The sequence below is a fragment of the Symsagittifera roscoffensis genome, chromosome 5 (assembly GCF_963678635.1).
Source record: "Symsagittifera roscoffensis chromosome 5, txSymRosc1.1, whole genome shotgun sequence".
NCBI classification, from domain to species: domain Eukaryota; kingdom Metazoa; phylum Xenacoelomorpha; order Acoela; family Convolutidae; genus Symsagittifera; species Symsagittifera roscoffensis.
In genome coordinates, this window is record NC_087066.1 from 61,120,084 (window position 1) to 61,146,618 (window position 26,535).

The 26,535-nt window shown below is 35.7% G+C and overlaps 3 protein-coding genes across 4 annotated transcripts in view; 1 reads left to right on the top strand and 2 right to left on the bottom strand.

Moving 5' to 3' along the window:
• Window positions 1-26,535, bottom strand: part of LOC134846930 (uncharacterized) — a 157,893-nt gene that overhangs the window by 65,588 nt on the left and 65,770 nt on the right. The gene's annotated exons all lie outside the window — the stretch shown is intronic.
• The window catches only part of LOC134846928 (chromodomain-helicase-DNA-binding protein 4-like), a 265,098-nt gene that overhangs the window by 60,243 nt on the left and 178,320 nt on the right, over window positions 1-26,535 (bottom strand). The window lies entirely within an intron of this gene.
• Window positions 1,658-26,449, top strand: LOC134845669 (actin-binding LIM protein 1-like). The gene is made up of 3 exons (XM_063862705.1): window positions 1,658-2,250; window positions 2,376-3,080; window positions 23,906-26,449. Exons 1-3 carry the CDS (start codon window positions 1,683-1,685, stop codon window positions 25,324-25,326), a joined length of 2,694 nt encoding a protein of 897 aa, XP_063718775.1. The 5' UTR covers window positions 1,658-1,682; the 3' UTR covers window positions 25,327-26,449.

Sequence of the window (26,535 nt, forward strand, 5' to 3'; positions counted from 1 at the left end):
CGCTGGTGCCTTCTTACTTCTCTGCGAGGGTCTGGTTTGGGCTGATCTTGTCTTGTCTATCAGTTCCAGTATATTTCCCTGATTCTCCACTACCAGCCTGAGTGACTTCAACTCCAGCGCACTATCTTGCTGAAAGTCCAAATTTACTCTCACGAATTCTGGCTAAAGTTTTCACTTTCTCTTCTATAGGAGGTACTTGGTCACCGGAATGAACAAAATGCTCGTGCTGCGTATCAGTGCTTCCTCGATGTGGGCAGGCCTTCCTCTATCAATATACTTTCGTCCCGATTCCTGTACTTCTAGTTAATTGGATAATCTTCTGTGCAGCTGAATCTAGAGTTGTTTGATCTGTGGCTGCTAATTGAATTGTCCACACCACAATGTCTTCTTTGACAGCGATTTATCTATAAATTAACATAATATTAAGGATAAATCGCTTGTGAACGCAAGTGAAAATGACGCATTTGAACGACTGTAGCAAATGTGACGCAAGTGAACGCCTGCCTCTAAAAAGGATTTTTTTAGAAGTTGGGTTCCCGTTTCATATTACGTTCGGCTCAAATCAGTCATTCTTCTTCGTATCGCAAGCGGTGCGAAGCTCAGCTTAGCCTCTGTGAAGTAAATATTTACCAAAACGGTCTTTGAAAGAGATAACATGTGAATTTGCGTTTAGTTTTGCCAACTAGTAGAATTTGGATTTTTTAAGCTTTTTTTGATGGAAAGTTGTTTATCTCTGACTACCGTTTTTTTTCAATGGAAATAAGTTCGTTTTTTGACAACTTCTTTTTCAAATCAAGCTTCTCATTTTTTTTATGAAAAGAATTGAATAGAAATATGTTAGATATCAATATCAGTATCTTACTTACAAAAGGCGAGCTTTTACAAATGCATTAGGCTACCGACAGCGTAATCAACGAACAAAGCAAATAGTATTTGATAACATCTGTTCGACTGCTTCTCTGCAAAAATTTTTTTTCATCTGGCGTCAAAAAAATGGAATTCGTTGCCCAGTAAATTACGAAATTTTGGTATTACCACATCTACGTTCAAGTAAAAATTAAAAGAGTTCTACACTACTGAAATGAAATCTAATCCTTTATATACGCTTAGAAATAAATGGCGTGAATTTCGTTTTCATTATTATTATTATTTTCATATTATCATTATTAACTGATTTACAGTTATATGTTAGTTTTGACAATGTTTTAATAATTTTACGTTTACAAATATTTTTTACTGCACATTTTCTATCTTGAATTGATGATTTTATTGATGTAATAATTTCATCTCAGTTTATTCAAACATAGGAGTAACTAATCTGATTTTGTAACTAATAGTAACTTTACACTCTTACTATACTAATGCAACGACTTTTGTGTATAGTAATCAAAGTGATGTTTCTTCTTGAATACCTTGAATTATCCGAAACTGTGATCTTATCTCTTGGGAAACTTATGAGAAAGAATCCGTTTTTCCCGATTGATGTTTGTCAAATGGTTATTTCGCTTTAGTTGAATTTGTCCAACTATACATTTTCCTTGTTCATTATATTTATGAGCCTTGTCAAATATTTTCCTTCGCTTGCTACCCCTCTGAATAGAATTAGTTGCTGAACATCGTTTCTTTTTTAAAAAGCTTGTAAAGTAGCCTGAACAAAATCGGATGTTCTTTTTTTAAAGATAATGGGTGCTGCCTGTGGCAAAGGCCACACTTTGAATGAGGAAGATGCACCCTACGAAACGAAAGGCTCATTAAAGAAACCTGTGAGTCCTGACAGACAAAAAGACGATGATGCGGCTGAAGTCATTGAAGAAAACGTTGTCGTCCAGGAAAGTAAAGGTGATTTGAAGTCAGAAGTCAAAAGTAGTGCGATTAAAGTGCAATTCCCCGAACATCAAGACATTAAAAAGTATATCGACCCCGAAACTTCGGAAACCTGCTTCGTCAATGAAATTGAAAGTGCCACAGTTGTAGCACAAAAAAGTAGTTTCTATATCCCATCTGTGTTTCACTACACTTATGGATTGAGTTGCTGCTCCTGCAAGCTCTCGCTGAACGAATCATGCACTGTGATTTTTGGTTTCACCTATCACCAGAGCCCACGCTGTCTGTGCTGTAGTGTGTGCAATGCTCCCCTTACAGGAATCAAAAAGAAGTCAGATATCACAATATCATCCAACGGACAGTTATTTTGCGCCGAATGTTCCGTTAAGGATGCACCGCTCGTCTGTGCCGCGAGCCACGAAGAAAGTAAGTTAATGTGTTCAATATTGCGCGATCTTTGCTCATTGCCAATTATTTCCAGCTATCTTAATCGAGGTGTTTCTCTGCAAAGTGCAACCAAACCATAATATTCGCTGATTCTTTTGTTTTAGTTAACGAAGAAGATCTAGATTTCACAGAAATAGCAGTTGGAAGGCGATTCAAATCAAATAATCTGAAATGCAGTATATGTCAGTTGCCACTGTCTAATACAAAAATATTTAAAGACGAAAAACTTTTCTGTGGCAACTGTTACACCGAAAATGTGGCACCTACATGTCATCAAACCGGTCGAAAAATTGTCGGCCGAGCTCTAAAAGTGGGCGAAGAAGTTTATCAGATCGATGCAGTAAAATGTCCGAAATGCGGGTTCAAAATGTGCGACAATGAGAGTGTTTATCTAGTGCAAGGCCAGCCTCCAGTTCACATGGACTGCTCTAAGAGCGTCAGTAGCGAGTTTTACAAAATCACAACCGACGACGAGGCTCTGTTTTCCGCATTCGAAGATAACGGATCAGATTCAGACCGCGGAGGCCATATGTCAGATTCGAGAAAACAAAAGCGAACAGATTTCAGTTACTCCTCTATAAACACTTCTTTCAGCTCCTTGCCCTTTTCCAGAGTAGACAGACCAGAGACTATAATACCCCCAGTGTACAGGTTAAAGAATGCAAATCAGTACATGGGAAGTTACCTGAAGCCGGAACGAGACACCAAAACAAAACCTGGAAGTGTTTCTTTGGGCAGTCAAAACGGAACAGTCCACTCTAATGGAACAAAGGCGGTTTTCAATTCAACAATAGGAATCGATAAGAAAAGTAAGTCAGTGCCAGCTATGCTAGTCTTTCGTACGATTACCACGCTTCCAAGCATATATGAACTGCTTAGCATTTTCGCGAGGTTTCGGCTTAAGCTCAAATTTTAGTTAAAATAGCGTAGAGGAGAGCATCATGTTGTGGTGCAATTTGTTAACCTTTCTCATGGTAGATATAGCATCTCTTAACTCCAAATGCGAAGTGTCCTCCATATAGGAGAAAAGGGTTAGCTGTTGGTTTTTAAATCTTAATTAATTATTTCAAGTGCGTGGGGAGGGGGGGGGGGGGGGGGGTGGTCAGGTAGTGTATTAGTATGTTTCTACTTTTTTTCCCAACCTAACTCGCAAACAAAAAACTCTCTCATTTGGGGGCACATTTGCTATAATCACGATCTGTAACATGGGAAACTTCATAGCATCTGTTTTCTGCCTCGTATTTAGCTAGTGTTAGATGATTGTTAGGTGTAATCTCGAGGTTGTAAGTTCGAATCCGACTTTACCAATGTTTTACTAATTCGAGGATTATTTCTACTTTTTCTTATTTCCCTTTACAGAGCCTCTTTTTCTCGATAGTGTTTGCGAAGCGCAGCTTCGGCTGTGTTGAAAACTGCTTAGAAAAAATTGAAAAATTTTTTCATTATAATCGTTTTGACGTCCTGTAATGATGAGTCCAGGAATTAAATACGGTTTTAAATTTTTGGATTAAAATTAAATTTCTCATATAAATTTCTCGTATACGGTTTAAATTTCTCATATACGGTTTTAATTCGTTTTTTTTTGGAAGTTTGTGTTGTCTTCTCTTTCTTTTGCAGTGACACGGAAGCAGTGAATGGAACCTTGTTGTAAATTTTTACGCTTGTACATATCAAATTGTTGGCATCAGGATTTTATTTGTTTCCTTAATTTTGACTAAAAACCCGATTTTTCTAGTTTTCACAAATCATTCCTTTGCCGCATTTAAATTTGTGAAATGAGTTTTCATGAATCAAAAATGTGTTTAGTTCGTCCTTTCTCTTGAATTATTTTGAAGTCTTAGTTTCACGTTGATTTTCTTAAGTTGTCAATTTATGCAAAGCTCTTCTTCGCCTCTCCTTGATATTTCACAGCGGAACAAATCTAAAAACTCTTTAAAATCAGCTAACAGTTGCTTAAATGGTTTTTGGTTGTAAATCTGTCACCGCGGATTTTCTATTGTCGGCTCATTTTTTGTTATGTAGCTGGCCATAAGATGTCAGCTCGTTGTCCATAAGTCTCATATTACGTTGAGTAGTTAACTAGGGTTTCTGCATGTTTTTAGAGTTTCTGCTGCTAGCGGTGTTCCTCGAACCTGATTTTCATGACCTTCCACTTGATTTTTAGTAGTATTACTTTGAGTCCCATAGGGTTTGTGAGGTATTTTCCAGTCTATTTGCTAGTCTCGTTGTTTTGAAGATAAACTTTTTTCTTGCCTTTTTTGCTTTTTTTCTGTACTTCCATATTGGTCTCCTAGTAGACCGAAATCCATTTCAGAACTTTTCTTCGAAATTTTTCTAATAACAATTGGTCCCTTGTGTTCACGTGCACACAAACTACTCCGTAAAACAGGACAAGTAAAATTAATGACTTATAATGTCCTAATTTAATAATTGCCGTGACTCATTATTTCTCAAGTAATGAAACACTTTGTTCAGTTTCTTGTTTCTGTATAGGTTGACCAGGGGCAGATCTAGGTTTTTCTTGAAGGGGGGCGGATTTTCAAAAAAAATTGATTTTCTGAGCTCTCCTAAATCACCAAAAAGACCTTATTTTGACTGAATTTTCTGCGCTGCAGGCAAAATTTTGAAAAACAGGCAAAAAAGCGTTTTTAGGCACTTTTTTTTGAAAATGTTGACCAAAAAATCGCGTTTAGTAAAAATTTAGGGTCCGTCAGCCAAAAATGGAAATCTCAAAATAGTACAAAGGGGGGACCCTTTGGGTCGGCAGGTGGTCGAATCCCTGACAGGGAGGCGTCCGCACCCCTCCCTAAATCCGCCCTTGAGGTTGACCAATTTAGGTTACTGTATATAGTTATTCCTAGATCTTTTATTTCCTTGGATCTGTCGAGCGTAGTGTTGCATATTTCAAAGTTTTTATTAGTGACTCCTCTAAACACCATTTTTGCGCATTTGTCAATTGCTCGTTCCATTCTGTTTGCGTTTAACCCCTTTTCTAGTTATTCCATATCCATTTAATTTTCTGTTTGTTTTCTATTAATTGCTAAAATTTTAAGACCGTCGGAAAAAATGTACGGATCACTAATTCCAAATATCTGGCAAATCGTTTAAAACAATGCAGAAAAGCCTGACCGAGAAGTGATTCTTGGGGCACTCCGCTTGACACATCTCATATTTTTGAACTGGAATTTTCGATTCTGTCAAATTAATTCCATTTATTAAGCTAATCATGTAAAACTTCAAAGTAACAGTCCCCTACTCCAATTTTGCTCACTTTGCACAGATGTTCATAATAAGTATGGTACTCGGTCGAATGCTTTGGAAAACTAGTAAAAAAAAAGGCAACGACTTCATTGCTTGCATTGTTGTGAATTGCAATGTATATTTTTTGGAGAAAAGAAAGCATGTTTTATGTCTTTGATCTGTTTTTACCGAAATCGTGCAGATTTTTGGACAACACTGTTGTAAAATTTTCATAAGGCTGCTATACAAACATTTCTCTAACGTTTTGCTCATAATGTTCAGAAGTGAAACACGTCTGTAATTTTTAATAAATCTGTCTCTTTGTTCAAAAATGTTGATATTGCTGCAATTTTCTCAATTTGCTTCCATCCAGATCTATTAAATTTTCGTTAATTGCTTTTTGCGATATGCTGAGATTTGTCAAAGTTGCTTTTGTTTCTGATCATTGTTTTTGGCAAAATTTCTGCTCTGTTTAAGCTTTTAAGATGCCTGAATATAAGATTTGTACTTCCTGCAGACATTATTTTTAGTTTTTGCTTAAAAAACCGACTTCTGATCGTTTGTTGTTTTGTGGTTTGCACTGTACATGTTCCTTTCAAAGGACTATGATGAAAATTTTTAAATCTTGTTGTTACCAAGAGTTTGCTATAGGATTTTTAGCTTTTCTATAAAAACGTTGTTCACGAGAGTTTTTCTTTTTTTCTCAGCAATTTAAAGAACTTATTTTTCTATTTATCCGCTACAAAATTCTTTTTGTTCCGACTTTCGATACGAAAGTAACGGAATATTTGTGCTCGGGGTGGGTTTTTTTTTTCTTCAGACAAATTTCGACTTTTTAACTAGCAATTTTTGATGGAGTTTTTTAATATCATTCAAAAGGTATTGTTGTCCTGAGCTTAAATTTGAAAAGATATTTCACATGTGATCATTTTTCGTAAAGTTATGAGGGTTTAAAGATTGCCATTTTGGCCATTTTGACCAATTTGGGACAATTAACGCGCGATATAATTCGAGCTATTAACGCGTAAGCGGAGATTTAATCCTTCTTATAAATCGTTCCAAATTGGTTGAACGAAGCTGATTTGCCATAATTGATTTGTTACAAGGAACGAAATCTATCTTTTTGTACTTTAAATGGCGTGTGGGGGGATGATTTTCATAAAAAATTTCAAATTTTAGAAAAAAAATTTCATTTTATTTCATTTTTTTTTAATGTTATTACTGCTGCTTCATAAACCTTAAAAGGCAGTCGGAACATTCAGGGCTTCGCCCTGATATGAGTAGTCTTGTTTTATATAAAAACTTAATTTTCGAATTATTTTGTCTGCATTTTTCGTGTTCCCACAGCGGGTGCTTCTGACTTCACTTGAGAATTTTGAAAACAGAGCAAGTGTTTTGCAATCGCTCTGCTTTTAGCACAGTGAATTACTCAATAGATTTTTCCAATATGAGCGGTAAAATTTTTAAAATGAAATATCTTAGGTCGCTTTCAGTCCTAGTTTTGTTGGCTTTGTTACTAATGTTTTCTTCTTCTAATGTTGTCACTAGACTTTTTTTCCTTAATTAATTATGTTCACAGTATGATTGAATTTGTGGTGATCTCCATCTCTACCCTTGTGAACGAACAGACAGGTGGAGAAAAGGCAAATTTTTGGGACCTAAAAACTTTTTGAGATTGTAAGTTTTTATAATACAGACTTTTTTTTCGGCGCAACGTGTCGGCTCAAAAATTGTTGAAGGATTTAAATGAAATTGCTTCAAATAAACTTTCCTTTCAGTTTTATCTAATTCTTCACTTAACATGTTGTTAGGCTCCATAAAGTCATTTAGTTCCTTTTTTTCATCTCTGAGATTATGATGTAAGACGGTTTAAAATTATCTTTTTAGCAAAGAATTTTTTATACTTATTTACCGTTTAGGTGCAGACACTTGGTGGATCCGAAGATCCCGTTGTCTGTCCCCTCCAAGTCTCGGAATTGGTTATATTTGTTTAAAAATTGTGACATGTTTATAATCGGAGAAAAAAAATCTTTTTTTTCTTTCTTGTATCTGTCAAAAACTGATTGTTAAAAATTGATCTGATATCAATTTTAGAATAAAAACTCTATTTGCTCCTAAACTGTTCCTCCTGGGTGGAATTTGCTGTTAGAGCTTTTTTTACCCGTCACTAACGTTTTGGGTGTGGAAACGAACCTATGGATTAAAATTTTTTTGCTCTGCCCGATAATGACTTTCTCGAAGGAAGCGTGTTAACTCAAATTTGGAGTTATGAATGTCTTCAAGTTAACTTTCTGGAGTTATGAATGTCTTCAAGTTAACTTTCTGGAGTTATGAATGTCTTCAAGTTAACTTTCTGGAGTTATGAATGTCTTCAAGTTAACGTATTTAAGAGTAATGAACATGGTGAACATAGTGAGTACTCTTATATAGGTCTTTGTGACTTTTCGTGTTTTTTTTTTCAGGAAAAAGTCTTAAAATTTGTTCACTTGTTCACGCTCAATTTTGATTTTTCGCGGTTTGATTTTTGATTTCTTTTTGAGTTCATTTCTCATTTCCTTAGTTAGAGGGAAGACAAACTCCTCTATCCAACAGCAAAAATGTAAAGGTCACAAAAAACCTGATCGACTTCTTATTTCGAAAATTAAATTAAGATTTCCCAGCGAAATAAAAGTTATAGCTATTGATCCAGTTTTCTCAAATTGGGTTTTTATTATCAAAAAGGCGCCAATAATAATTGTTTGTGAAATTCAAAGAGCTTTAAGGAATTATATTTTTTTTCTTTAAAATTCGAAAGTTGAAGTTTTTGAAAAAAAACAAGTCAGTTTTGTTTTGTTTCCTTGCGTTCATTACTCTTTTCCATCTCTTAGTTGAATATATTTTTAAAAGTTTTTCAACATGACTCTTTTACGTGGTTGAATCGATTGAATAATGAAATGGTTGAATCGGCTAAATGGGTCTTAGTTGCTCTTGAAAACTGGTTTGAAAATATACGGATTATAATTAATTAGTTTTTCTCATCGTCGCTTCTAATTTTATATCAAGTTTGGACATTCATAGTATAAAATTCCATGTTAATGCAACCAAAAGTCTTATGCTTAAATTTGGAATGAATGCGGTTCTTTTTGTTTAATATTTTATCTCGGTCCTTAATCTTCTTGGCCATTCTTCGGAATGAATCAGGAATGAATCTTCGAAATGAATCAGGTTTTTTTGTTCAATATTTTATCTCAGTCTTTAATGCTCTTCTGGTTATTTGAGCTATGGCTTTTGTAGAAGTAGACGACGCCAGTTCAGTTTAGAGTTATAAGATCTGGATCTAAATTTTATCTGCTTAAATTAGTGGCTCAGTACAAGCACAACCCATTTCTTACATGCGTGTGAACTTTGAATTTTGTATCTTGATTTTAAAGCACAGGTAGAACGCCTACATGCATCTGATGTTATAATGCGGTGGCATCGTGTATCATAAGGGGATCAAGAGCTTCCAAAGTTGATTGGTTTTTGTTTGCTCGTGATAACACATTGGCACAATGTTGCGTATGTAAACACCCATTTGCCTAACGGGAAACGCGTTCGGGATATTTTGCCTCTTAAATCTGCGATTGCATGCTCTGTTCTTAAATCAAGAGGCTCTTTGAACTTTCTTTGTTATAGTATAATAACTTGGTATGTACCAAGTTCTTAGTGACCGCTCGAGTTGTTTGAATCTGACTTTAATTGTGGGGTTCTTCTATGTTCATATGCCACTGCCACTTCATGTTCCTGTCATCGCCATGTAAAATAAAATTTCAAGTTTTGTTTTGAAACTTTTCTCAAAAGAAAATTTCAAACCCTTTTCGGTTGAATATTGATTCGGCCGTTTTTTGAAGCCTCTTGCATATGCTGAAAAATGTTCTAAGGACTTATAGTATTGTTTTTTTTGATCTTCTAATAATTTAAGGTGTAGGGTAGAACCAAAAATATCAGGATGGGGAGCTTTGTTTTAATGTTTAAAACAAATGAGTAAAAAAAACGTTTAATACAGAGAATAAGAAACATATTTGAACCAAAATGAGAAACAACAACCCTCCGGATCAATTGAGGAATTTACCCCCGTAATGACCAATTGAGATATCTGAAAGACGCTATCAAATGGAAGCAGATAGTTGATGTGTTCATAGCATGCAATCAATTGACCGACTGAAATGTCCAAAAAAAAATTGAAAATTTTTGTTTGGGTGATCATTGCTTCGAGGAAAGCAAGTTACCAGGGTTGGTACTCTAACCTTATATCTGAATACTAAAAATTGTTCTCTGCAAGCATCTTAATGTTCGCAATATCATTTTTTTTTCATTCAGGACAAAAAAGAAGTCGGCTGTATGTGCATCAGTTTTAGTGACTTTTTCAATCTGAAAGTAATTTGTGATTTTTGATGTTGTAAATTTTGGTGTTGCACATTCGTTAGAAAATCTGGCTCATGATTTCATCTCATTCAAACTGTTTTCAAGTGCCTATTGTGCTATCTCTCCTTCCCCCCCCCCCTCTCACGAGAATGGGGGGGGGTGGTCACGAGAATTGGGGGGGGGGGGGATTTCTCAATTGATTCCGAATTTTATCCAGTTTTTTGTGGCTTTATATTTTCAAAATATCCGTTTTGCGAACCCGAGCTAACATTTAAGCCAAGATCTGATGAAATGGTTTTCGTGACACGGTTTTTGAGCACCCCCGTGAATGAGAGCTGCAAGAACCGCTGAACAACATAAGATTTCAAACGTCCTGACGTGAACTTCTAAACTTTCTATATGGCATAGATAAATTTAACCAAAGCAGTGAAAGTTTGTTCAAGGAAAAGTTTGCAAAAATTAGCCAAGCGCTTATTCTGTTGAAAGATTTAAGTCAATTCACTAAAAGGATTTGAAAGTTATTGGCAAAGCTTTGAGTGAATTAACTCAAAATAATTTCAAATGAAGTATTTCGTTGCACCAGCCGGGGTGCTTAACTGGTCTGACTTAAAATATAACAAGTTAACTCTTCTGTTTACCAGAATTATAACAACTTCAGTTGCACTGTTAACCAAATACGGTAAATAGACTTAGCAGTCGTTTAATACCACGTGGAATAGTGCGGTTTGGTTTCCACGAAATAAACATGGGAATAAATATTAGCGTTTCTTGGAACCTGCTTTAATGTTGCCTCGAGCTGGGACTATTTTGCTGGTCGAAAATGTATGTGGGTATATTGCATGAGTTAGAATCGATTTTCTAACTGACCGACCTTTCTTTAGATCATAAGATTAGAGTAATTGTGTAATAAATACTTCTGTTTGCCTTAAGAAGCAGCCATGTCCATTTAAAGACCAACACAAGTTAGAATTCCCTCAAGGTAACTCTGTGCTGCCTTATCTAAATGGAATTCGCGCTTGTTCTAGTTCTGTAGTGTACATGTAACAAAGCAGTAATCGCTGTAGTTCCGAAAATGTTCAACTCATGTTAGTAATTCATGTGTGAGAAAACTGCTGCGTCCGTTAGTTTCTGGTATAAAACAGCAATTTGAACGGATAAGTTTTTTTCGGACAAAGATTATAAGGTCTTAATTTAATTGACCTTTGTTTATTGTATTATTCGGTTGCGAAAAAAGTTTTCAGGATGTAAATTGATTTGGACAAGAAATTTGATTCCTTTTGAAGTTCGCAATAACCAATCAGACAGTGTTTTTTTTTCAACCAGGATGTATTAATTTTTGCTTCTTTTTTGTGTTTCATTTTGAAATGTATTATCTTTGGTACATGTGCAGATATCGGAATGCAGATTTGGTACATGCGCAGAGTTTCGTAAGCGCAGTGGAAGTTTGTGAAATCCAGTCTTCACGTTTCTCTTGCGCAAGTTATAGCGAAAGAAAACGGCACATGATTATGTAGATGTTTTTGGGTGCTCATCAAAAACATGGAAAGAATGGAAGAATGCCACGGGGTTATCAGGATAAAAGGACGATCACGAAACTTGTGCCTTGATAATAGTTCTGGTCAAATTATTCCAAAAAAAAAACGGAAAAGTATCTTGAAAAAGTAGGGTTTACTTAACAATCCCACTATGGTATCTACTAGCAAATTTCCGCCCATCTAAATGTAAACAGTATTTTTTCTCGTCCAAACAAGGCAGTATTTGTCTCGTTTTTATTAGTAAAGTTCATGGATCAATTGAGCAATCTCCCATCCCCCCATTCTCGCGTGGGGGGAGATAGCTCAATAGATACTTGAGACATGTTAATAGCCACTTCAAAATAGGTTGAATTATATGAAATCATAAGCCAAAACCAGATTCTTCAACGATAAAGAAACGCCAAAATGTACAATATCAAAGCTCAAAAATTACAGTCAGTGAAAAAAGAATTAATAAAACTGAGGCACATAAAGCGACTTTTTTTCTGTCCTAAATGAAAAAAAGCTGTTCTGTACAGTTTTAATGTACTGCGGAGAACAGTTTTTGTTATTCAGATACAAAGCTAGAGCCCCAGCCCTGTTAAGATGCTTTCCTCGATGAGGCAATAGTCGCCCAAATAAAAATTTGCAAAAAAAATTAAGATAAAATTCGATTTTTTCTTTTTCATTATTTTGTCAAAAATCGAATAAACTTCAGTCGGTCAATTGATTGCGTGCTACGAACACATTAACCATGTACTTCTGTTTGCTGACGGCTTTTTGTAGCGTTTTACCGTTTTTGCTTGAGGCGGGGGGAGATAGCTCAATTGGTCATTACGGGGGGAGGGGAGATTACTTAATTGATCCAAGTTCATTTCTCGGATCTACTTAACGATCTCCCCCTTTCAAGAAGGGGGAGATTGTTAAGTAGATTACTTGCAGCGAATTTTCGACCAATCAGAATGCAGCAAACTTCGAATTTACGTACAACGCTCTAGTGCGAAATTACTGTTTTTGTTTCCAGGGGTGGAGATTTTTTAGTAGATACAATAGGGAGAGATTGTTAGTTTTATCCCATTTCTCCTTGCTTACGCCTGAGAGAGCAAGTATCTTGTAATCGGGAACTGGACTGTTTTATTAGCCCTGCTCATTTTTAAGAATAATGAAAGTAAAGTTTTTATATTGTTCACGCTCAATTTTGATTTTTCGTTGTTTGACTTGTGATTGCTTTTTAAGTTCAGTGCATTTCCATAATTAAAAGGAAGGTAAGCTCCACTATCGAACAGCAAAAGTGTTAAGATCACGAAAAACGTGATCGACTTCTAATTTCGAAAATGCAAATTATTTATCGGATTTTCCAGAGAAATAAGTTTTACCTATTGATCCAGTTTTCTCAAATTGGTTTAATTTTAACAGAAAAGTGTTTATAATTTTTTGTTCTACAATATCAAAGAGCTTTAAGGCCATCTAGTTTTTCTTCGAAATTCAAAAGTTGAAGGTTTTCGAAAAATCAAGTCAGTTTTTTTTCAGTCTCCTTGCGTTCATTACTCTTTTCCAATGTCAGTTGGCTGTTTTTTGTACAGCTCAGCTTCTATTGGCGAGTAATATTGTGGTATATGTTTTTAATTCCGCATTCACTGTTACCTGATTTTTACCAAAAAATGATGCGTTAACCACAAAACATAACGCAACGCAGCAAAGCGGATAGATCTGTGACCAAGGCAAATCACTCGTATTCTGGAGCTTCTTGGTTGGAATCTCGAAGTCGGCTAAGCACGTTTTACCGCCTTTTTATACTTTTGAAACATTTCCTAATCTCCCTTTTGCCGTTTTTCTTTGTTTGCGAAAATTAATTATTGACTTGAAGAGGATAAACGAAGGGTTTTAGCAATTGGCGCTAATATTAATGGAATTTTTAAATGAATATTTAAAATGAAGTCTTTTGATCCTCACTGAAATATTATTAGATTGCTGATTATTCCGACAACTGAAAGTGGGGAGGAACTGTGTCCTCGGTTTGGGTTAAGTTTTTTAAAATCAGTTTCCACGCAAAATCAGGTGCCACAAAGAGTTATCGGAAGGGATCGAGTGGTATTAGAGTCCTGTAAGTCGTGATACGAGAAAAACTGTTTTGGATTTTTTGTCTAATTTCGAGGGAGTAGGTTTAACAAAAAGCATATAATAGTCTATATTATAAGTAAAACCGTGAAATTAAGTTTTACTACAGTAAAAAAAAATTGGTGCCTTCAGAAAGTGTTTTAATCACAAAAATTGCGTGCAAATTTTTTTGTTAGATTATTATTTTTTTAATTTCCCTTTTTTGAGGCAACTTGCTGTCGGATATACCCTATTTGGTGTTACTATCGAATATGTCTAAGTTCTCGGCGTTCGTTCAGATCCACAAATCATACCACTACATAAAAAACGACCCAATTTAGAAAACCGACTTTTCTAATTTAGTGTCTGGGTTTTTCTGTGCAACTTGCACAGTAACATGATATCCTTGTTTGTCTTTTTATTGTCTATCGTTTTTCCGTGCGAAAGCATTCATTTAATCCAATATAAACAGGCCAAACCAGTCGAATGATTTTTGAAACGGTTGAAAGCAATTTAAACCTTTAACAATTTTGTCATCTCTTCAGCTTAAAGGGTTTAAGTACTTACAATATAAGAACATGTGTTGCAACCCCAGGGAATGCTCTAAGCATCATTCCTATCATGAGGCCGAAAAGTTTTCCTTTGTCAATGCTTAAAGGAATTAAGTTATTGACGGTTTCTAGGTTTTTGCGCGAAAGTTCAGTCGTAACATGTTCATCTGGTCCTTGCAGTGCGCTCAATAATGCACGTTTCTTGTTTTTGTTTCTAGGATTCTCAAAATTGTTCCAAACATTTCCAAAGAATTAATTTTCCGAGCTCCTTAAGTACCAAAAAGGACGCATTTTCCCAAACATTTTTGAGAAAACGGCAGCAAAAATTGTTCAGCTCTCTGTAATCATTGAAATGCAGTATTTAGACCCATAGTATCAGTTTTAGTTTTAAAAATCATGAAAGTAGTGAATACACTTGTAAATATTTAATTTTTTTGTTCAGACTCAAATTTACTTTTTCGCGGTTTGACTTTTGATTTCTTTTCAAGTTCAGTTCATTAACGTTGTTAAAAAGAGGCAAACTACACTATCGAGCAGCAAAAGTGTAAAGGTCAGGAAAAACGTGATCGGATTCTGGTTTTGACGGTCGATTCAGTTTGCAGATTTCTTAGCGTAATCATAATTGATCCAGTGTTCTCAAATTGGGGTAATTTCATCAAAAAAGTGCCAAAATTTTTTTTTTCATCGAAATTTGAAGTTTTTTAAAAACCTAAGTAATATTTTTTCTGTTCCATTCTGCGTTCATGACTTTTTTCCAACTGTCTTTTCGCTGCGTTCATATCTTGAAATTGATTTAAGTACTTTTTTGTTTTCCCTGTCGCTATTTTCAGAGCTCCTTTTTGCCATTTCTTTGCCTTGTTACTCTTGCGAATGCAAGTGCGTTGTAAACTGGGACTAGATTTTTGCCCGTAGGCAGTTTTTTAAACGCTAGTACGAAGTATATTTCTTTTTTTTCTTAAAAGTTTTATTCGGTTTTCATAGTTTCAGCGTATTTTTCATAGGATGAGTCAAATTTTTTTGTGTTGTTTGGAGGGCACAAATAAGAGTCGATGAACGTAGTTTTTTTGCGGTTTGAGTTATGAAGTTCAGTTCATTTCCTTCGCTAAAGGAAAGCAAACTGCACTTTTGAGCAGCAGAAGTGTGAAAGCCACGAAAACGTGATCGATTTCTAGTTTCGAAAGTCGAATTAATTTTTCAGATTTCCCAGCGAAATAAAAATTTTACTGATTGATCCAGTTGTCTCGAATTAAGTTAATTTAATCAAAAATGTGCCAATCATAAATTGCTCTAGAAAATCAAAGATAATCACGGGTATCCAATATTTTGAGACTCGAATTCTGAGCATTTTCAAAAGACAAGCAGTGGGCGTCTACCTACGTTTTATTTTTCAAACTGTTAGTTTTCAATATATATTTTTTATTTAGTTATTTCCGTCTCTTTTTCTATTCGCTAGCTAGCAATGCTGCGCTTGCCTTGTATCGCAATTGATGAGAAGCTCTCCTTCGCCTCTGTTAGGAAACTGCAAATTAGTCTATCGTCTTTAAATATATGGGTTTCGCCTGAATTGTTTATACACGGTGGTCGGTTCATTTCACGCAATATTACACTGGACTTCTTTTGTAAGTTTTTGTGTTATTGGATCATAGGATCGGATTGCTGGAAGCTCTGTTCAGCCATGGTAATAGTTTCCGAAATCTAAATAGCACTTTGTGGGAAATGTTGATCTTAACAAATGTACCGAGAACCGTGCCTGTAGGCCAAGTGATTTAGTTGTTCTGACTTTTAAAAAAGGAGTAGGTTTCATGCCAGCTCTGATTTCTTCTCCAGTCAAGTGAAAATAGTGAGAAGTCGAAATTTAGGAAACAATTTTAAGAGAAAATTATAATGGTCTTGCGAAAATTTTGTCTTGTTGAAAATTACTGGTCACACATGGGATCACTTCTCGTGAACTTAAAGGCATTTGATGTGTTCCTATAGTTTTGATTCAAGCCCTGATAAGAGCACTGAACAGTGAATTTTTTTATCTCATATTTTCTTTTGGAATAATAAATTGACAAATTGAAGTGTTCGTGGCATCGTGAACATCGCGCATTTAATAATTTTATTTCGGACCGGTGTAGATGGAAAAAAAACCATAGTATCGCTTGGCTGAATTGACTCGAATAAGCATACAAGACCAGCGGCAGAGCGAATAGGTGAGTGGGTGAATTCAAAACAGTGGCGCCATAATAGAATCCTGTACCACCCCTGGTTGACCTCATACTCGCTTATCTCAAGTCAACACAGCCGCCAAAAAGCAGTTTGTGTGAAAATATATTAATAACTCAATTGATGATTGCGTTCCCCTTTTTAAAGGTATATTCCCTTGGATTTGGCCGGAATCAACTGAACTGTAAAATGAAATATCCCAAAAGTTGTTTTTTTTTGTGGAGGCGCCATTCGGACTAGACGTTGTTTGTACGCCTTCCCCGCCTGCTTAGCCCTGAACAATTTATGGGTGGTGTTTTCTTTTTCCTTCAGATCCCATCATAAATATATATCCTGTGGTTATGAAATGAATGGCATGAAGTCACCAGGCAATTTTCGAGCGTGAATCAAATGCAAATTCTCTCGCCAATTCATTCTCTCTGAGGTTGCAAGTATAGACGTCTCCAATGTTGGAACAACTGAGCCCCTTTTGGTAGCATTTGTTGAAATAAATTTAAAATGCTATTATTATATCTTGTTGCCACAGACTAAGACTTCTTTTTTTTTACATGTAAAATCACCTCATTGAGCTACGTTGAATCGGTTTTTCAGGCCACTTTGTTTCTGGAGAAATATTTATCCCGAAACTGACTTTTTATCTGAATACTGCTGTTTTTCAGCCTGTTTTAAGAAATATTAGAATAGTTGACGACTTTTCATGTGAACAAATGTTTTTGGTGTGTTATACATATTTAGTTTTTGCATTGTGACCACCTCCGTTGTATGTAATCTACTTATGATTATTTGTCCGAAGAAAGGGCATATAATAGTGTATAGGCGAAGCTTTTATAGCATGTCATGTTGTTTATATTTTTCTGTTGCATCGACGTTTGTGACATGAGTCATTTCCCTTGCGCCTATCCTTGGTAAATCATCAAACGCAATACTTTTTAGATGTTCATTGGGATAAATTGTTCTATTTCCTTAAAACGTACCAAGCTCTATTTTTATACCATAAAAAGAAAATACGCGGTTTCTTCGCTGCTCGCTGTAATATTTTCCGCAACTGCGTTTTCTTATTGGGATGAAATCATTTGAATTCAGTCTGGTCTAGCGGAGAACTTGGTTAAAAATGCAAAAAGGGAACAGCTTTTACATGTAATTTGGTGAATGCAGATGTAAAAAAGCTCAATGGTGTTTAAAAATTTCAAAAAGATTTAGCTACCAAGTCCTGCAGTATAGTTCAAATCCATGTTGCATCAGTTATGCAAGTGTCGGTTGGTTTTGAGGCAAGTTGAAGTGCAATCTATTTGAAACTGACAGTTTTATCGATTGCTGGTATGTTTGCCATGTTCGATTGAGAGGCACATTGAGAAATTTGAACCTTAACAGCTAGTGTTTTCTCGTCAGGATAAAAACATTCTAATAATGGTTCGTTTTTTTATTGAGAGCAGAAAGTGTCTTGAAGCTAATGAGTGTCTTGAAAAAACTTGTCTGCTGAAGCTTAAAACTATATTCACGAACGATTTGACGTTTAAAGGTTTTGATTTTTTCAAGTTAACCATACTATTAGGTTATTTTTCCTTTGTTTCGAACACTGAAAAAAAAAAATCAGAGGAAAAAGTGAGTGGAGACTACGAACGAAATACAAAGGCCGTTACGGCCTGAAATGAACTTTGTCACTGTAATGTTTGCACTTGCGATCAGCTTAGTCTAATAAAAGTGTTCACTTTTTTGAAAATTTCACTGTAGCATTGGAAATTGTATAGGATCTGTTCTCTGCTGTTTTGGCTAGTGTTTGTTTTACATTAAGCTTCCGTGGCTGAGTGCTTAGTGCGTGAGACTCAGAATATCTAGGTCGCAAGTTCGAATCTCAGACGTAGCCAAATTTTTGCTAATTCGAGGCGTGTTTCTACTTTTTCTTAGTGCACTTAATTGAGCTGCTTTTTGTCCTGTTCTCGCTAATGTTTGCGAAGCGAAGATTCGTCTCTGTGTTATTTTTTTGAACTGACGAATACGTGACATCAGCGAAAATTTCAGAGAGCGAATTTTCTCGGTACGTTTATAATGATAACGAGCAACACAACGAAGTTAGATCGCGCAACATTTAGGCCTAATCTCCCCTTAATTGCTAGTTTCCTTGCAATGCACGCTCGTGGTGTTAGTCAACCGTAATTCATCAATTGAATTATAATGCATATTCCCACGTCTATAGGAGTATATACATTATTAATCCGAGTTTCGAAGAAATTGACGGAACTTTGTCCAGACAAGTTTCGACTTTTTAACTAGCCATTTTTGACGATTTTTTTAAAATATATCATTCGAAAAATATTCTTGTCCTGAGCTCAAATTTAAAAAGTTATTTCACCTGTGATCATTTTTTGTAAAGTTCTTTGGGTTTAAAGATTGCCAGAATGACCAATTTGGGACAATTAACGCGCGATATGTTTCGTGCTTTTAACTCGTAAGCTGAGATTTATTCCGTTTTAGAAATCGTTTAAACTTGGATTGAGGCACCCTCTTTGGTCTATTTTATACTTAGCGGTATGCTAAATTTTATCACTTTGTACTTAAGATATCGTGTGGGGGATGATGTAAAAAAATTTATCAAAGAGATTTTTTTTTCAGTTTTTTGAAAATTTCATCAAACATTTTGTTTACACAAACATAGCTTGTGTTATGGTATGAAATTTCTTTTTTTTCCAACCTAAGTCGCAAATATTGTTGAGATGCAATTGGTTGCGACAGAGTGTCTTCATTTTGAAAGTGTTCATTTTGATCTAGCTATTAAGTACAGCCAATTGTAAGGATTTTAACACAGACTAATATATTACAAATAGCACTTTAGCTTCAAGGCATCATGAATCTGTAGTTTAGAGGTAAGGGAGGATACCAGCAGCAAAATAAGGGAGTTCGAACCTGGACAGGGTCGGATGTTTTAAATGAACTTTTTCGTACGCTAGTTAAAATGCGTCAGCTCTATATAAATTGAGGCATGTTTATTGGTAAATTTCTTTTTTTTTCAAATTAAGTGGTACTGCTAATGCGTCATAATTGTCTTGCGTCGCTTAGCATTTATGTAGATTCATAATTGGTCTGCGTCACTTATGAAAATTTTTAGACTCAAAATTTTACTCATTCAGTTTTTCCCAGAAGCGTTATCAATCATATTTTTGCTTGTGTATGCGATGTGCAACTTCGTCTCTGTGTTTAAATTTCTCAGTAGAAATTAAAATGCAGTCGGAACATTCAGGGCTTTCTCCTGGTACGAGCAGTCTTTTCAAGTATATCTTTATAAACAAAAGGCCTATGAAGTTTTTGGGCCGAGCCGAGAAATTTCCTTTCGAAAAGCCGAAAAAAAAAACATCTTTATTACACCAGCTATTTATACAGTAGTCCATGTGTTCACAACCTATCTCGATTATTCGAGTCTAATTTTTATCGAAATAGTAGTTTTTAAGGGAAATTTTGTAAATTTTTTTGAAGATAATGATTCCCTGAGCTCAAATGAATCTCGTCAATTGTTGGAACTTTGCAAATGAAATTTCCTTGGACTAAATTATGCACGATACTATGCACTTATCTATGATTCTCAACGCGTAATCGTTTCTTTAATTGAGCGCGGCAAATTTCTCCGAATTCCAAAGAGTCTAAATAATCATTCCAAATGTATTGATGCAGTTTAATTGATCCAGTTGAATAGTTGGATTAGGTGTCTTATTTTTTCGGCGTTTGAACCTTCAAATTTGTGCTTTCTTCTGATTAAAACAGTCTGTTTTTATAAATAAACGTTTTTCGCTTGAATGATTTCGGCTTAGTGTGTCGTTAGATGGGGAGAAGAAACTTTGTTTTTGCATGTTTCGGTTGGTGTCATCTGTGAAGTCGTTGAGTTTTGAAACTTATTATTTTTAACTTTTTATGACTAATTGCTGGAGTTTTTTTGTTTTCGGCTGAACGGTCGTCTATCCTAGTATTGTCTGCTTACTGGCCGATCGCTGAGCAAACCTATGTGCTAATTCAACTCTGTTGATTGTGTTTTACGTCTGTGTTCTGAAATGGATTATTATTTTTTGTGTTGACCCAGAGTATTGGAAACGGGTACTACTCGTTTTCTTAGAAACTTTTTCACAGAATCTTTAAGTGAGAAAGTTAAGGCATGACTTTTTTGGCTCCATATTTGAATCAGTTTTATAATGTAGGAAGAGCTGTTGGAGTAGAGCTAACTTGGAGTATAGATCGCACTGTAAATAGTACGATCGGATCTTCCCGAAAATTTCTTATTCAGGTGTTTTTTTTTAATTTTTCCTCTTTCGGCGGGGTTGAAAGCATAAGGGGAGAGATGTTTGAACCTATGTGTTGGTGCAGATTTTAAAGATAGCAGCATTGGTTTTAATGAATTTAAAAAAATACTATAAATAGTCATAGCCAGTTGCTGTGCAAGTTGAACATAAGGTTCGGACTACCATGGTTTGATAAATTCCAAAATTCCCCCAAAAAAGTTCCAATAGTCCATAAACTCTTGTTTCAATAGTCTTTCGTTTTAAAAAAATCTTGATATGGTATGGCAAAGGGCCTAAATAAGGTTAAAACTGCGAAACGACTAGTAATAGCTAAAATCACAATAACATTGCACTAGAATTAAATTGAGTGGCATCAAACTGAGTTGTCATGTCACCGAATTTCCTGAAATTTGGTCTTAAAATAGGAAATATGCAAACCATTTTTTTTGAACACAGGCAGCTTTTTTCGAATCCAAGTGACTGTTGAAAGGACTGAAGTAGGTGTCACACTTGACTGCCGTACGAGGCAGTCATAATCGGGAAGAAAATACACAACCTACGCCATAGTTTCTTCCCTCCACTTCGTAAAGTGATCAGAACAGCATCATTAGTTTTAACTGGCTGATAATATTTACCCTTGCGATAAGCAATGGTATTGCTATCGGGTACTTTAATTTTTTTCCCGTAAATAACTTTGTTCACGTAGGAGTAGTAAATTTTAAGACATGCTGTTTCTTGAAAATTCAATTAAAACTACTTTTATTTAGGTAGTAAATATGTATTGTCAGTTTTCGGGATTACTTCTTTTTCAAATAATTTTCTCGAACTCTTAATTTTTTTGGGGTTCGTGGTTTTAGGTATAGTTTCCCCTGGTTGTGCGGTTCAATTTCAGTTTTTTTAAAATTGAAATTATATTATCTGGTGCTGTTTGTCGTTAGCTTGTTTTTAATATATTTGTTTGATTTTTAATATATTTAAAAAAAATTTCTTTTAGTAAATGGTTTTGGCTTGTTTTCTTGTATAATCATTTTCTATTGCGCATTTTTGAGGGCAAAGTATTCCTGCTCGACAAAATCAGATATTTTAAAGTCGTATTTTTTGTTTTTATGATTTTTTTGAGACGCTTTGGCAATTTTTTTTTCATTTTTCGCCTAAGTTCCAATTTTCCTCGGCCACTTTTTCACTGATTTTCTAAAAATTGACAACAATTAAAGTCATGCCATTTTTTGACAGTTTGGTTATTTTTTTGAAAGTTTTGTGACAAACTACCCCTCCACATCTTGAATTAAGGGTTCAGTCGAAAAAGCAGGCTGTGGTATCCTCCAGGCGTAAGGGGCTACGCTCCAATTTTTGTAGAAAAAAAGTTTTATTCTCGTAAAAGTCAAATTTATGTGAGTCTTTGGTCGTTTTTTTTTGGAAACTTCGTAACTTTTATCGAAAACTACCCTGCCAAATCTGTTATCAAAGGTTAATCGAAATAATGGAATTTGACAAAATTCCCTGCAATAGCTTGAGTTTGATTTGTTTTTTTTGTAAGAAAAAACTAATGGCTTAGGAAAAGTATAGTTTTTGAAACTTTGACCGTGCTTTTGGAATTGTTTGACGGTTCTCAAAAAATTACCCTTGCAATTTCAATATTAATGGTTCAATTGGAATAACAGATTTCGGAATTGTTTTGCTAGATAAGCTGGTACGGCCTTATTTATGTAGAAAAAGCTATCGCCTTCGGAAAAGTCAAGTTGTTTATTTTTTGGACCGTTTTTTGGAAACTTTTTGACTTATCTCAAACACTACCCTGCCAAATCCGAGATTGAGATTTCAGCCGAGGAAACAGGTGACGAGAATTTTTGTGCAGAATTGTATCGAAAGTGGTGCGATGCTTAGCTTTGCCTCTGTGTTAAATTTGATTTAAGCTGCTAGTCATCTAGCAATTATAATTTCAAGGATTTTGAGCGCAGTTTTTTAAAGTCGAAAAGTATGAATTTATCTGATTACCAAAACTTGGAAAAATTTAGTTTCCATGCTTTTTGTTCTTAATTAATTTTTCATTGAATTCGCAAGTAAAGCTTTCGCAATTGAGTCGAGTCGCCTGTCAGCATTGAGTTGTACCGGAAAATTTATCATTTCACTTAACGTTTTTTTTTGTAGTTAAGTTGCGCATCGCCTCTGTGTCTGACATATTTTCTGCCTCTTTTTGAAACACCAACCGAAGATTTTTCATCTCTTAATATAATGGCTTTTAACTCCCGCTTAAGTTGAATGGCCCATTAAATGTTATTAGTCAACATAATTTGATGAAATCGAGCGTGATTTTGGGGTCAAATTATAGTGGGCGTGGCAGCGCGTGAATTGAATAGTTAAAAATAAATTTCATCCAAAAATACATGTGAATACGAACAGTTTGGACTTATCTATAAAAGTATGTTTATTTTCACTGACATAAACGATGACCAGTTATCATTCGTGGCAATAGTATGGAGTTACAATGCAAAATGACCTAGTTTGAAAGTAAAGAAGTTGCGATTATGTGTAAGGAGGTCAACTTCCAAACGATAATTGCACAAGTGAATGGATTGCTAATGGCCGAATGTGAAATAAGTTGAAACATTTATAGCATCCAATTTTTTTCTTTCAAAAAGTTGTTAATGTAGTCTTATTTGAAATCATGTTGGTGTTGCGTTAATTTAATTAGTGTTTGTTCAAAATAGGGCATTTTTATGTTCTATTCGCTGCTTCTTTTTGCCGGCGGCATTAGCGAAGAATCTGCCCTTAAGAAGGACCACGTGGGTGCAATCAATATATAGTCGCCATGTGCTTTCATCTTCTGCAGTAGAAGCAGACATTAAAGGCTAGAGAGTAAAAGAGCAAAGCGAAAGAACTGCTGGGACTGGAGTAAGGGGGGTATTCTGATGGCCGAGTTCCTACTGGCAGACAATTACTTAACAATCAAAATAAATTGATTGTCCAAATTTCAGACTGAATTGTCGCGCTTTTCCTGTAGAATTTTGATGACTTGAATTCTGATAGGCTAAAATAACCTTCTTCCATTCGGTCTTTCTACCTCGAGGAATTCCCTTCACATTAGAATGCGACCGAAGTCAAGAGAGGAATGCTAATGCTGGGTAGAGAAAATGAAATATTTTCTTCTCGGGTCAATTTTTCCATGCGAAGTCCAGTAAGTAAGAGTAAGATAATGGACTGAGTCTGATAAGAGGTCGGACTGGGTTTACCTGTGGGCTCATTGGACAAGTTAGACAGCTTAAAGAATATTCAGATTAAGACTGAGGATGCAGTTTTTGTTGCTTCTTAGACTAAAAACTTTTCGTCAGTTGTTTGATTTTGGTTTGTTCAATTTTTCTGATTGCTCTGAATGATATAGGCACCACACGTCCCATGCAGAATGGATCAACTGTGAAAACGATGAACAATAGAGCCTCAACTGGACTCGGAACTCCGAGGAAGATCGACAGTCATGACTACTCCGGACCCCTGGCTCCAGTGTACTACAAGAAAGAGCGAGAGAGACGAAGACAGGAGAAGATTCGGATGAACAAAAGCGAAATCCTCAACTCCAGTTCGAAGCCTGCTGGTGGAACGATGTCCAATGGTCATTCTAGTTTCCTAAATTCCACAGCTGAACCGGAACAACAGTCCTCGCTCATGTACGACGGAGACATCAGCGTCTCGAACCGACTGACCTCAGTTGAATCAAGTACAAACAGCTCTGTGCCAGATAGAAAGCTGGCGTTTGATATTGGTTCGGACAATGAGACTGACACCACTGTTCAAGCCTCTACCAGAGTTGCAGATAGCTCAGACACTGAATATGAAACAGATAATTATGCCAATGGAGATGTAGGCGGCATGAACGGACAGACGATGAACAAAGACAGTCCAATCGAAGATTCGGAAGCGGAGGGTAGGGGTTATGTAACCGAAGACGAAATTGATCGAATGCAATCGGGACTAGGCAAAGAGATTCTAAGAGAATTGAAAATGCAAATTGATACGAATGCGACGAAGGACGATGTGGAAGCATTGTATGTTCCTGATGATCCAATTAAAGCATCCAGGTCTCCCGACGCAAAGACAGAGGTCCAGCTTCCATACTTCTGCGAGATCAAGTTTGGTCCCATCGCGACAGGAATCAACAGGTATTGCGACACATGGCTCCTGGAACAGGCTATAAATGAACCAATGGGTATGAACGACTATAACAATTTTATGCAAGGCTTCCAGAGATTTACGAATGCCAGTGCGCATCCATGGAAACACAACAGCACTTCGAACTCTTTGGTCGATGGAGCCATGTCTGACACTGAAGGCATGCGAAGGTTTAAGTACAGTGACATGACTTCAAGTCGAGGCAAGTTTAGAATGGACGGATATAAATCAGAGGGTGGCTACAATAGCAGTCCAGAAATGGGACGAAGGAAGATGACAAGGTACAACTCCTTGGACGTCAGGAAGGCCTGGTACCACGAGAGGTTCCTAACATACGTGCAGATGTACCACAAGAAGGGAAATCTGCTATTTGAACAGCAGAAAGAAGCGTGCATGCAACACATTAGGATGTCCGTTGGGAGTCTAAGTCGATCTGAAAATGTGAAGGTGTATCCCAAGGAAAAGCTGTTCACAAATATGAACAAACGGTTACCGGAGGACGTGAACAGAAGTAGACTAGAGTTGCATCTTTCAGATGAGGAATTTGTGGATCTCTTCGCCATGACTCATGACCAATTCAGGTCTTTGCCCCCGTGGAAACAGAACGTGATGAAACAGTTGAACTATCTCTTCTAACATCACTAAACCAACTCTTACCAGTTATTTATAACTTATTCAGTACCAGTGCTTAAGTGTTCAGTTCGGATGCATCTTCTGCTGTTGAATTCCGACCAAAATTTGTTTTAATTTTCAAATGATGCGTTTTCGAAATCATGCTTGAATTTGCGCTGTGCTGTATCTGATGAAAAATGTTTGTTGAATTAAAAGTTTTTGCTACCATGAAAATAGGCTTGACTTAAACGCATCATTTTGTGCTGTTTTCTGTTCCGAATTTTTCAATACTTGTTCACTTTTGAATCAAATTAAAAGTTGAGTGAATTGGTTGATTGGAGGCGGCCGTGTTTTTGTAAATTTTAGCAGTTGTCTAGATTTATATTTCAAATGACTTTTGTTGTTTACTCGCAGTCTAATCTAAGTTCATGAAATCATGTTTGAATTTAACTTCTGAGCTTTCTAATGCGTTAACATTTGCAGTGTTTCAACCAAAACTAACCCGTCCTAACTTAACTAAACTCGTTTGATGTGCGCTTTTTTCATGACAGAAGCACCGAATCGTATGTAATTTCAAACCAATCAAAAGCCACTAAATTAGCCGAGACAAATATTTTAAAAGATTTGAATGCTCATTGTCTTTTGTAACTTTCGGTCTTTCTGCCAAGTGAGATTCAACGCATTTCATACCTTTCAAATTGCAGTATTTTTATTGATCGCATTCATTTTCAAATTTCAACTGCGAGAAATGATGCGCATGTTTGAGATAAAATGTCAGTTCGTAGTTTTGTTTCAAGATTCAACTCAAGTGCAACTCAAAAAAACGAAGAGATGAAATCATCATTCAATTCTTGACCGAATATTTGACATCGTTCTTTTCATGCATAAAATTGTACGTCAAACCACCCGTATTTTAATTAGAATTTTGTTATTCAAAAAGTTCGAAACATACAACAAAATCGAGCATTTATTGATGAAACTTATGATGAACGCTATGTCTCAAACTACAGAAGAAAAAAATAATGTGCCGAGAATAGATAATTATTTTGATGAAAGTTTTATTAAAATTTATGAATTGATAATTGACGTGGAATAGAGAAATTTGGATTAATCGTATTTAGCATTTTCAATTAACTTTAATGTAATAGCTTCATTTGATCAGAATCGTCTCTGGTTAATTATATGGTTAAGGATAGAAGACTTCAGGCAATTTAGACTTATTGTGAGTTTTAA

Bases quoted from the DNA above. Each gene is read 5' to 3' on its own strand.
- LOC134845669 (XM_063862705.1), top strand. From the start codon at position 1,683: ATGGGTGCTGCCTGTGGCAAAGGCCACACTTTGAATGAGGAAGATGCA. The intron at 2,251-2,375 runs GTAAGTTAATGT...CTTTTGTTTTAG, and splicing joins TGCCGCGAGCCACGAAGAAA to TTAACGAAGAAGATCTAGAT. The intron at 3,081-23,905 runs GTAAGTCAGTGC...TGAATGATATAG, and splicing joins AATAGGAATCGATAAGAAAA to GCACCACACGTCCCATGCAG.